The 13,225-nt window shown below is 41.7% G+C and overlaps 1 protein-coding gene across 1 annotated transcript in view; it reads right to left on the reverse strand.

Annotated features, from left to right (window-relative positions):
- Positions 1-390: 390 nt before the first annotated feature.
- LOC108578814 overlaps positions 391-13,225 on the reverse strand; it is a 58,881-nt gene continuing 46,046 nt past the window's right edge. Inside the window, exons 4-8 of the mRNA XM_017942212.1 lie at positions 7,955-8,112; positions 6,220-6,354; positions 5,089-5,294; positions 2,130-2,351; positions 391-647 (exon numbers count right to left, since the gene is read on the reverse strand). Coding sequence (XP_017797701.1) covers positions 552-647; positions 2,130-2,351; positions 5,089-5,294; positions 6,220-6,354; positions 7,955-8,112 — 817 coding nt within the window. The 3' untranslated portion in view covers positions 391-551. The remainder of the gene's footprint in view (positions 648-2,129; positions 2,352-5,088; positions 5,295-6,219; positions 6,355-7,954; positions 8,113-13,225) is intronic.

A 13,225-nucleotide genomic window follows, 5' to 3' on the forward strand; every position in this document is an offset into this window, starting at 1 on the left:
CCACCGGAAGTCATCGAGTTTGGCTGCGACATTATAAACGCGTCTCTACGTAGAACGAAATCGAAAACAGGGAAGAAGAATGAAATGTTGAAACAATCGAGACACTTTCATCTCGCGAGTGAAAGTTTGCGAAAAAGAAGAAGAAGAAGAAAACGATTCGTCTTCGGAGCGAAGTTGAATAGAGAGATGGAAGGTTGAAGAAAGGTAAAGAAGGATTAATCGATGAGATGGACGTAAATTGAGGCGAAACGCTTTAAATCTTTCTCGTTCGTCGAATCCTCGGAGCGATTCGAAATCCATCAATACTAAATTCGCCAAAATAGGTCTCAGATCTGGCATGAGACGACCCTGAATTATTTGTTAGGCATTTAAGCTATATACAGACGGGTGTGTTATCCTTAAAGGAGATCGATATGTCTCGTTGGTGGCGTTGGTTACAGGAATCCCTGGACAAGGAAAGTCGTGTTCCAATGACTAATTCTCTTTTTTTATTTTATTTTTTCTCTCTCTCTCTCTCTCTCTCGCTCTCTCCCCACTCTCTCTCTCTCGACTTATTCCTTCGCGGACAGAGATCCATTAGTCAACGCCATGACTGGGCCAGAACTTCCCCTCGAGTTCGTGTCAGAGTTGAGTTCCAAGGACGAGTCCTGCAACGTACAAGTCGAGCGACATCTATAGTAATTAAGGATACACGGCGGCCAACGGTTAGTAACAATTATTAAAAATTCCTGGCTGGGGCGAGGTGGTTTTTTGCGGAGAAGCTGGGAGAACGAAGGAAGCCTGGTGTCAGATGAATTATAAATCAAAAGGAGCAGCGAGAGATTAAAGAAATCTGCCAGATAAATAGTGAAAATTGTACGTGTGCTTGTAGTGTGGAAATTAATTTGTTGGAACACCTGTACCTTCATTATTTCTAGAAAATTTCACGTTAAAATTTACAGGAAGAGAATATACAAATTCTGAAACTGAAGAAAAATCAATCGACGAAGAAACTGTATCAGCATCCAAACATTTCCAAGAAAATTTCGCGTTTCAATTGTCACAAAATAAAATAATTCGTATAATAAACTGGAAATTCGTTCAACACGATGCATTATTCTCCATTCAATTCCTCCGATTTTAATTAAAATTTCTAAAATAGCAGATCGCCGGGGGAAAGAGACGCATCTAACTTAAACGATACGAAGAAAAAAAAAAGAAGAAATACACATCTTGCGAGACAGACTATAAATGAATTCCCAGCAACTTAACGTTCGTGCAATCCTTTTAAAAATCAAACAAAGAAGATTTACTCGGCTGAAAAGCATTAATAGTCCGGCGCGAAAGGGATCGTAGCACGTTGCAGTGGTGCGTGAAGCCGCGAGAGGAAATTGCAATGAATTTTTCCAAGCGTGCATTACGGGCGTCGCCTGTAAGTGCATCGCGGAAATCTTCGAGCTCTAGCTCGTGAAAGCTATAACGCGTTTACGTGTGGTGATTACGCGGATACGACGTCGGGTACCGCGGGACCATTTGCCAATGATTGTTTCGGCGAATGCGAAACCGAAATGGCACAAGCCGCCGTTCAACATTCGGCTCTCTCCCCGTGATTTATCGCGGGAAGGAAGCTTTCGTCTCGTGTTACAATGCGCCTTTACGACTATACTACGAGCCTCTTCGTGTCATCCCACGATCGCTGTTTCATCGTCAACTCTATCGATTATAACACCTGTCGTTAACCCTTTCCTTGCGATATCCGCGAAAATGAAAAGTGCCCTCGGACCCTGAACACGTTTCTATCGATGCGGGGAAAATATTAGATCGTAACGTAAGTTCCTGTCGAATTTTGTAGCAATTTAGATCAATATTTCCAACGAACCTTTAAATTTGAGAAACATAGAAACGTAAGTTTCATCTCATTCCACAATTTTTTTTTTTTTTTTTTTTTTTTTTTTTTTTTTGGTAGAATTAGATAGAATTTTCTGTGATTTTTATTAAAATATTTTTCGCTTTCGACACGAACTTATGGGATGATCTAAGATAGTTTGTGTAATTTTGGCTGGTGGTGCGACGTGTATAAAATAATCGTCGAATGTTCAAGCGTGAGGAAATTAAAAAAAAAATTAGTAAAAATTAGAAAGAACACTCACAATGCTGAGAGTATGCATGATACAAGCTTGTGTGGTGTTTTCAACGTGGATCAGCTCGTCACATTCTTCATGGTCCAGTCCGTTTACGTCAGATCGTATTTTAATCGGTGACAGAGCTGCTTCGTTGTCCGTCGACTTGCCACTATCAGGAGAGGGCAATAATTCGTGTCCATCTAGATCCTCTTCCTCTGCGCGCTCTTCACAATCCGATGCTTTGGTTTCCTGTTTTACGACCAATATCATACGAGTCGACTTAAAGTTATATTACAGTGAAACAACGTTTCAGTTATTTCCAAACGTACAATTTCGTTTCGTAATAAAATGAAAACTGTCTTTGTAAACCTTTATATAACAGTATAGCGGTATCCTTGAAGATTAGAAACGTGTGAATTCTATTTTTATAGGAAGACAATATGTCGAAGAATATACGAGAGAATTATTGAAATAAAATTGATCGAGTAACGCACGAAGGAAACTTCCACAAAGGGGATAATATTAAAAAGAAAAATATCGCGAGAATTGGAAGCACGGCGAGGAATTGAGCGATATATAGTACCTTGACCTGTTTCACCTGTCTCTTGCGGCGAGATAGTGAAACGACGGACGATATCTCACGACTGACGTGGATCATACAAGCGACAGGCTCTATTCACTTTTATCCACTTGGCCGACCAAAGCAGAACCTATTCTACTTTCTCCTTTTTTCCATCTAATCTTTTCTCTACCCCGTGGATACGATATTCCTTAGTACATTGCGTATTTATTAATAAGCACATTGTTTACCGTGTGTATTAAAAGTGCACGCTAATTACCAACTGCTTTACTCTCCCCGATATTCATTTTTCTCGTACGAACGAATCCGTTAATTACTACTTCACGTGCTATGAAAATTCATGAATTTATTCTCGAGTGCTTTGATGCTGTCGCGAAGATTGATTTTTAATTGGTATCAATTACACAGTGTACCGTATTTCTTAAACGGGGGAATGCCTATGTTATGTCACAGGGAAATGTCGAACAATTAGCGGGAGAAGTGAAGTTTTGCAAATGTGTATCAAATGTATTCTAACGTTATATTAATAATTATAGGGCGATGGAGGATAGAGAGGCAAGAACAGAAGAGACAGCTAAAGATAACAAATATAATTAAAATTAGAAAATTGTAATTTTGTAGTCACCAGGCAAAAATGAACAATAAATAATATTAATTATTCACAGTTAATCGTGTATATTATTGTCCTTCCTACTATCCCAAATAAATATTCCTACCACGATAAACAAAAATTCTTCGATCGATCTCTTTGAAAGATCATTCGAACGAACCGCAAGCCTCTGTCAAGAGAGGAGAAAATCACGTACTCGATACGATTAATAGAAACCGGAGAAAGGTAAGAGTGAAAATAATAAGGAGGCTCCTGAAACCCGAAACAAAAGTTCCGATTGCTTGATAGCTCCGATCCGTATACCCTGTCCGTGCTCTGGAGTTGACATATCGACAGAGAAACATATGATGAAGTAATATTTTTCCAAGTTGTACGTCGTTCCCTACGGCGACAGGATTTTCGTTCCTTTTCTCCCCGAGTTTCGTTCACCAGCCTTGTCTTAAACACCGAGGGAGCTTTTGCTTTCCAACGATATTACGATTTGCCGCGTTTCTTTTCTCCTTCCTACGGAAAAACTTACATTGTCCAAATTGACTGCTACTCTTATTATTGTTTCCCTTCCTGTATACGCGAGACGTATACCAGGTTCGGATTTTACATAGCTAGAAGAAATTCCGCGGAGCAACATCGAGAGGAGTCTTCAATACCAGGAATAGACGACGTTCGAGCTTGAAAATATTGAATACTGAATTTGTGGTTAATTTCGTTATGTTATTTCGAACGATCCTGATGGAAATTCTATTTTTCTTGCACGCCAGTTTTCTTCTCCGACGATGTGTCCGACACAAATTTCGCAGCTAAAGAAAAATCCATTATTCCACCGTCATTTTTCTCCATGTTCGGTCCATTGAACAACATTAAATGAATTTCCCTTCGAGAAAGCGAGAAACTCGATTGCTCTTTCCAATATCGTATTTACCTCACCGTGAGAGACTTTCAAAGTGAATCTATAAATCTTCCTCGATCTGCTGTTAGATTAAAAGAAGCTACAAATTATACGGGGGGAAAATCCTCGTTTTGGTGTATTAACCCTTTGGACTCCTTTGTCGAGTGTGACCCGACATCAGTTTTATTCACAGGTATGAATGAAGTAATTTTTAAATTGCCAGTTTAAATATGTATTATATTTTGCAATATATTTTTTAATACAATGTAATTAGTTCACAGATAAAATTCTTAAAACAACAGGGAGTTATTGAGAAGAAAATGAAAAAAAAAATTTGGAGTTCAAAGGGTTAAAGGAACAAGGGTAGTAGGTCAGAAATATTCTGAGAATTAAAGCGAACAGACGACGTCGTATTTTCTTTTCAGACCCTTCTCAGCCAAGCCTGTTCATTCTGATAAGATTGCGCAGTCATGGTTCCCTACTTCACGTTTCCGGCCAACAAAAATAACGAAACCGGGAAAATCCATCGGAATAGAATTACTTTTCCTTTCGGAAATTGAATTCCTCCGCGTGGTATAGCGAACTAAATACCAGCTAATAGTGCACGTTTTAACTCTCCTTGCAAACATTCTTCTTCTTTATCGTCGAATACGAAGAAAATGCTTCGTTTCGATGCGATTTATCTCATTCCAGGATGTGTCACAATTTCTTACAATTGAAGTTAAAATAACAGAGATAGAGTAGAGACATTGCAGCTATTATTATCGAGTCTCAAACATTTCTGTAACACTGTAATACCAAAGAGCAAAGAAAAAGTGTGCTTCTCTTACGATAAGAAGAGATCCGCGAAAATTCACACGTTTGTTCTTATCAGGACAAAAAGTATGCTTGAAGTTAGTCAGAAACTAACCTGAAAGTCTTGCGGTGACGGGGATGATTCCTTCTGATGCTGACTTGGACTCTGCGGAGGGCTGGGAGCTGATCTGGGACTCTGAGGTCGAGTTCCCAGCTCGTAAATGTTGATCATGTGTGCTGCCTGAGCATGAACCATCAGTTCCCATGCTGAAGGGAAGGACACCTTGCAGAGAACGCATAGCAGAGCCGTCGTAGAGTCTCCTTTGAACATAAAAACGTTATATCTGTAATGGTTAAAAGACAAACACTATTCGTCAGAAGCTTGCTAAGTTACTAACACTTTGTGATCTTGTTTCTTGAGATAAAGGCTGGAAACTTTCGTCAATTGTGCTACATTTACGCTACTTTTACATCGATTAAATCCCTATTAACTAGCACTATAGTTCACTTTGCTTTATACAAAAACACACGATACCACAAAGTGTTAGAAAATCGTACTCAAACTCGTTAACGTAATAAGATCCTCGAAAGTAACTTCACAACCCCTTTTTTTTCATTCACCGATATCGAAAACGAGATACGCAGCCAGTTCGCGTCGCTTGTAAAAATCGTAGAAAAGAAACCGCGAAAAGCTGCCGTGTGTATGTACATCTCACGCAAATTTGTCGAACAGCAACACTTTCCGGCCTTCCTCCTCCCTGCACACCGATTCTTCAATCCTAAACAAACCGCGGAACCGGAGAAAGCTCTACTTGCACCGATGCAGCTGCGTTTCCCCCGATAAAACGGGCGAAATACAATTCCGTAGCGCGAAAGGTAATCGAAGAAACGAGGGAAAGGTGGAACACTATATTCCGGCTCGAATTTCATTTTTACACCTGTTCTATTGAAAGAGGCGCGCGCGCGGCGAGGATAACGCGCCGAGGATAGAAAGAGGAGAGGGAGAGAGATAGCGTAAGAGGAACGACGATATTTCGAAACCCGGCTGCGTCCTCGAATTTCGTGGAAAACCGGAAACTTATTGTGGAATTTTCTTAAATTCGCGTAGTAGCCTCCACCTTTTTCTTTCCTTTCGTTTTTGCTCAAAGGGTCACTCGATCCTGCTACAAGTGAGACTACGAGCGTTCGTTCGTCTAAACCGGAGGAACGGAGGCTCGTCGAGGCAACTTTTCTTTCGAGTACGTACTTGGAGCTGTTCCGTTGAAGGTGTGACATTTACATGTGAACCGCAGTTTGCAGTAATTCCGCTTGTGCTCGAGCAACTCGCCCAGGTCTGTAAACATCTCCCGACAGTTGCCGCAGATCAGAATATCCGGGTTGCCTGGAACACGGAAATTGCAAACTGATTTCTGCCTCTCCGGTTTCACCACGCTTCTTCATTGTCTTCTCATTTTTGTCCTCGTTTGTGATTGGTCCTCTTAAAGAGGTCTTTTAACCCTTTCGCTGCTGTTAACGCTGAGAAAATTTGCTCGTAACGTCATATCGGTGACTATCGGCACACTTTAGCTCTCGTTTTTAAATTTAAATTTTGAAGTTTTTTCAAAAATTTTAGTGTCTGTCATGCGTGTTGTGTACTGAAACTTGTCGCAACGAAAGGGTTAATACGTAGCAGTAGAAATTAGTTAGAATTTTTTTTAATTTCTAGAGCCTTTTAAATCGAAAAGCAAGCAAATTCCCGGAAGGTCAGAGTAACGAGACAAACCTTGCTTTCGAGATAATTATTCGCAAAAAAAAAAAAAAATCTTTCGCCCATCACTCTATCGCGAGAGGTAATGGAACGAAATTTCTTTCTTCCTTTGTTGCTCGCCGGCGAGATTATGCAGTAGAAAGGAAACTGATGTTGTTATCCGAATAAAAGTAAAAAAAAACACAATGTACCCTTTGAACGTAAATTGGTTTCGAAATATAATTACACAGTAGCAGTGTAATTATCCAAAAAAGTGACAAAAAACAGAGCTACGAGGTGGTGAAATTTATCAGATCTAACTGAACGAATTTCCAAATTTCAAAAATCCTCCATTGTGTCGTATCAAAATAACCAAACAAACTAGAAACAAAATTCACACACACACACACACCTCTAGGACTGAAATGAAATATGAAACAAAACAAGCTTCATGAAGCGTGCGTGATCAGCTTCATACAAAATCCCCCGCTCGTTTAACATTTATCAAAATAACTTTCATCGAACTTCCAGGCTGTACATGCTAATGAACGAAATTTTAATTCCATCCCGTCGGATAAATAATCCGAGCCGCATCGTCGGGTGTGGTAATTATTTAACTGTGAAAGTTTCTCCTTCGCGTGGCGTTGCTGCACCATCCGATAATCCCAAACTTTTTAAATGAAAACGTAAATGGAAATTCGTTCCTCGGTACACGTCGCGATCTACCCTTGCCCCGTGACAAATAATACAAACGTTCCCTCTGTCCCTGCACATTTTTCCAACGTTCCCCATATTTACAAAAAAAAAAAAAAAAACGCGATCCCGGAGCCAACACACATACTCGCAATTTCCGCGTAATTAAAGCACGCGCGGGAACAAGTGTCGACGATACTCCGCGTGTGTATCGTTTCTTCTCTCTCTACCTCGCGGTGTCGCACGGTTTTCTCTCTACCATGGGAAACGAGACGCGATCAAACTAGCAGAGGCTAGGCACACTAACAAACTGTGTTCTCTCTCTCTCAGTTTGCCGGTCTCGCGACGACGCTTTCGAACGCGTCCTTCTTGAAACCGTGACACGCTCGAGATGATACTCCCAACACCTCTCTTTCTGCTCAATTGAGTCTCGTTCTGTTTTTTTCTCTCTCTTTTTCTTTTTCTTCTTCTCTATACCGCGTTTCTTTTTTTTTTTCTTTTTACCGACTCTGGGAAAGCGTGTATAGAGTGCAATGTAGAAAATGGGCTGGCTAGTACTTACTGTACACTTTCAGCTGGTTCAGGTCCGGAACGGCGGCTGTGTTCGCGGCGGGTTGTTGTTTCTGTTGCTTGGGATGCTGCGATCGAGCCGGTGGCATCAAACGAGGTCTCTTCAACGGCGGCGCCAAACGAGGTGGAAAAGCAGTCGACGCGTAGTAACTGAAAATAAACTTTCAAGTGAGCGAACGCCGGTGGACATTTCCGCGAAGGGGGATAACGGCGCATAATTGCTTCGCACGCGATACTCGCTGTTTTCACGTTTAACAGGGGGAAGAACGACTGTGCATGTCTTAGGAACGGCTTTCAAACGTGAACGATTTTTTTCTTTTTGAATTAGAGATGTGAGAGAACCTGAAAAATTGGGAGAGTTCGACCGAAAGTATCTGGCGACTCGAGAATTTCGAGAACTCGAACATTTCGGAGCTAATTTTGTCGAGTGCGAGCTTACCTTCGGATTTTTCATTTTTCAGCAATTTTCTGAAGTATGAAATAATGAAATTATGAAAGGTGAGACGTGGTACTAAATTAGGTAACATTATTTTATTTCGGTGAATTCGCGTCTTAAGTTAGTCTCGAAGGTGCACGATTTCGAGGGGAAATATTCGGTTGCCTGGAATATTCCTCGGAATACAGAAATATAGGGAAATTTGTGCGTGACTAATCTGAACGAAATTTGAGTGAAAATCGACGATACCGCGGTGGTATAAGGGAATAAAAGTTGAAGAAAAGGGAAGAGCAGAAGATTTGGGAAGTTTCGCCGGGGGAATTGGAGCGCAGAAATTCTGTAAAAGGGGAGGAGAAAATAAAAGTTTGGAAGATTTTAGCGGTGAGGTATTAAAGAATAGACGACGGGGAAACGGAGTACGAATGGCTTCGAGACATCGTTGAGGAATCATAAATATCTTTATCGTACTTTCAGTTTTAATTTTCCTCGAGATGTAACTTAAACTTTGCACAATGTAAATTTCGCGTTGCGAAAGGAAACGGGCAATTCTTTACAATTCTTTTTTCATTCAAATACTATCGAGAGACAGGTGATTGAAGAATATTAAACTGCTTTCCCCTAATAAGTACAAATCGTAGCTTGAATCGTAACACCGATAAAAAGGATACTTGAAATTTCAATCTAAAGAAAGAAGAAACAAATTCGATTTCTCCGAAGTTCCAGATATCGGAAGGCCTCCTTAAAACGATTCATAACCATTTCTACTTATCCAAAATCATGCTTCCCCTCTGCTCCAACGGCAACAAGCAACGGAAATTCAATTAAAACGCTTTACAGCTCGCGCGATCGCACGATCGCTCATTTTTACGAGCCTTGTGACGCACACGGACCGGTTCGTGCACGAAAGGGTTACGAACGAGCGAACTGAAGAACGTACAAATTGTACATATAATCAACTCATTTAGACGCGGTAGCACACCGGAACGTGTTTGCATGCAAGCTGGCGCACCCCGTTTTGTCCTACGTTTGAGTCTCGTTTCGATAAAAAAAAAGGGGCTGAAATTGAACCGGCATCACGTCGAATTTCTAATAAAACCGAGACGAACTTGTCTTCGCGACGCTAATTCAGCCGAAATTCCATCGACTTCCAGGCTTCTCACGACAGGCAGAGAAAGAGACAGATTCAAAAGGTGTTCGTCTGCACGTCCACCTAACTGAATTTAATCGGATGTGTTTAGACTTTTGATAAAATCGATGTGACATTGTCGCCGCGCGACAAGCAATTCTGGAAACGGAGAAAACAGAGATAGAGAGAGAGGGAGAGAGGCTCTGGTACGGCGAGTTTTCACCGGTTTGGAACGAGGAGCGGAGGAGGGTGGAAACAAGAGGAGCAGAAAAGAGGAATCGCAACCCCTCGTCGTCCGTATTTATCCGGCTATGTATTTCCTCCGTCTGTCCTGGCCGCTTTCGCCCTGCGAAGCCTTCCTTGAAATAAAACTTCGTCTTCTTCGCTCTCTCACCACTATATTCCTTCGTCTTTTCTACTTTTTCTCAGTTTCACCTTCCTTTTTCCTCCTTTCCTCGATTTCCCTTTTTTTCTTCTTCTTTCTTTCTCGCATCTCGAGGACCGTTGCGGAGCTTCTTCTTTCCTGTTTAACGCGTCTTCGTTCCATCTGCTTGTTTACGCCTCGCGATTTCATTCCGTTTCGACAGCGAATGGAATTCGTTCTTTTTTTCTTCTTTTTTTTTTTTTGGAGATTTAGCTGGTTAGAAATATAACGAACGGTTGTGTTTCGTCGAGGAATCAGAGGTTTAATTGGTGAAATGTCTTCCTCGGAAATATCCTGCCCGGGGTTTTGTTTCAGTTTCGAAAACACTAACTGAAGTTTGTCTCTTAACTAATGACGTTGTTATTAGCCGCGCGACCCTTTTGTACGCTCTGCTTTTCGTCGTTATTCTTTACTTTCCGCGAAGTTGCTAGTGTACATATATTTTCCTTCCTCTACTTACCAACGTAAGGTTCTTCTTTCTGCTTTTTTTTTTTTTCATTTATTCAGTTTCGTGCACAAGAGTTCCGCAGATTCCCGCGATCTCCCGTCCCTCTGCGCGGTTATAAATTTCCATATCGTCGAATTGCCACACAGAGAACTGTCGGAAAAACAATTTTCCCCGTACTCTCTCGGAGAAAAGAGGAACCATCAAAATTCCAAATACCTTCGACGCGAACGTTATATCAAACCCCACCATTTTTCTCCCAAAGGCTCATATAAAAACCAATGACAATTCCGCAAGATTTCACGATTTCTCTCACGGTAAGCCGACTATTTGTTCATTCACCCGCTTATTACTCAAACTGTCCGCTATATTAAAATCACCCCAGCTCCCTGATCTCCTCCAGTCATTTTCATACGCCCTACATTCTCCTCGCGTCATTTCTTTCCACCGAGACGTATTCCTCTTTCGAGATCCTCCTCCTAAACGTGTCCAGTTCCACCTTTCTCCCCTCGTCCCGTTTCATCCCCCTTTGCAACAGCGTGAGACAAGAGACATCCACGAATTCGTGCCTTCGTGGCGTTGTTAAAACTTCTCCGCGCCGACAGAGTTTCACTCTGTTTCACTTTGGAACTTTCGGATAATAAGCGCGAAACTGGCTGGAGCGAGAGCGAGAGAAAGCGAGACAAGGGTGCGGTGAAGAAAGACGAGGCAGAAGGGCTGCGTTAAGGGCGGTCGTGGAACCGGGAGAAAGAGAGAGGAGCATCATCTACACCGGCATTTCCTGTCGTCTCGACCATTTTAATTTCTTTTTTTTTTTTTTCCCCTCTTCCTTCAACCCACCGTCCAATTATTGGCGACCGCGAAAGTCATCCTTTGTCGAGACCGCGACCGCCTTTTGAAGTGCCCCCTTACTTCTTCCTTTCTTCTTCCTAATGTCTGCGACGACTGATAAGAAGAAGAGTCACCCAGATAGAGGATGAGGCTAGAGGAACACAACAGGCACCCTGTTTTCCTGTCTCTCGTTGCACGTCCCATCTCTCTCTCGCCGCTACGAAGTAACGATCGTCCTTTAGTTTCGGAAGTTCGATGATTACTATCACCGCGTCTCCTCCGAATCCTTCGTAATATAACCCGGAGACAAACACGCCTGTGGCGAAACTTCAACAACGCTCCGCTGCCTACCTTTTTTCTGTTCGAAAATCTCACTTTCAACCGATGGGTTCCGAGGTTTTCTTCGAGAATACCAGAGCTCTTTCCTCAAAATCGTTCTCCTAGTTTGTATGGAATCTTTACGTCGAATCTATCCTATTTTTGTTCACTTTGTTCCAGAGACTTCTTTACGATAAAGGAATCATGAAACAGGTTGAACTCATGATTTCATCCTTGAAGATTCCCACAACGAGATTGTCCAGAATAAAGGACGTCGCAGATAGATGTAATGGTGGTATCATATACACGGTCTAAAAGGATCGTGTCCTACTTGCGGAAGACGTATACAGGGTGTCTCGAAACCGTGTATACAAGTGTTGTTTTATGGACGTGGAAGCTCGACGTTTCTGCGGATTGCACGAACTTCTGGTGAACACTTGATAGTAATTGACGTGTCGTAAAGCCATACACCGCGGAGTGTAACTACAGTGCTACTAGAATTTTCCGGAGTTTTGGTGTTTCAAGTGATGACTTCTAAATATTGACAATCTTACGTGAAGAAGGATAACGAGAAATTGTATACAACCAAATAAGTGGGAAAATAACATCTATTTAAAACAGAATAATCTACGTTCAGACAGAATAGCAAAAGAACAAGTTTCGTGCTATTCTTCGAACAAACTTCTCGATGAACTCGCCGCGTGTCGTGTTCCTCTTGTTTAATTCAACAGAACGAATGATTCAATTTAAATTTTACCGAGACGCGACTTCTCTTAGAGGGATTAGAAATCCTTTCCTCCACGGTAGACGTGGAAAAAAAGCAAAGCTCCGGGATAAACCTCTATTCGTTTAAATATAAGCTCGGTGAGAGACAGTCTGGGGGACAAGGGACGACGGTATAAATCGACAGATTTTCATCAAGAAGTAACCCAGGGATAGCGGCCTTCTCACCGAGAGATTCGACCAACGAGGTCTGTGATTGGCACCGGTGACAATTATTTGTTTTCCACAAATCACCCGGAGAACGTCGTTCTCCCATCCTCCAGGCTTTTCTTTACCGTTCTTCTCACCATCTCGTTTCTCCCACCTTTAGACACACCGTTCGAGCCTGCCCGTGACATTTTCTACGACGTTCTTTGACCCTCCATAAACTAAATTCCCTGTCCTGCATGAAAGATTACCGACGTCTCAAGTCTGTTTTCGATCGAGCGTAACCAACCTATTCTCGTCTTTCAGATTTACACGAACGTTCCTTGTTGAAAATTCTCGTCAGTAAAGGATAAGTGGATCGTCGTAACGATGAAACTTTGAAGCCAGATTTTTCGTTAAATATACGCCGTTTAGGGTCGGTTAAACGACTTTTGCATGTGACACGTTGAGCTGCAGATGCGAGTTCGAAGAAGAGTTTGCGATTCTCAAAATAACGTCCCGTTCAATCGATGAATTCTTAATTGGTAAATTGTGACAAGACTTCGATCTTTTGTTTTTCCATTTAAACGCTTGTACTTGTGTTCAGAGGCGGTTAATTGTCATGGTTAATTAAAGGTTCGCAGAGGAAGAAATTCATATTAAGGGAAGATAAATTGTGAGAGAAATCCCCGTATAATAGTAGCGATTATTTCCTCTCTACGAATCACACGAAACATTACGAAGCCATGTAAGCAAGAGGTATCCGCCCCTCTT

This window comes from Habropoda laboriosa, unplaced genomic scaffold (assembly GCF_001263275.1).
Source record: "Habropoda laboriosa isolate 0110345459 unplaced genomic scaffold, ASM126327v1 scaffold62, whole genome shotgun sequence".
Classification (NCBI taxonomy): Eukaryota; Metazoa; Arthropoda; class Insecta; order Hymenoptera; family Apidae; genus Habropoda; species Habropoda laboriosa.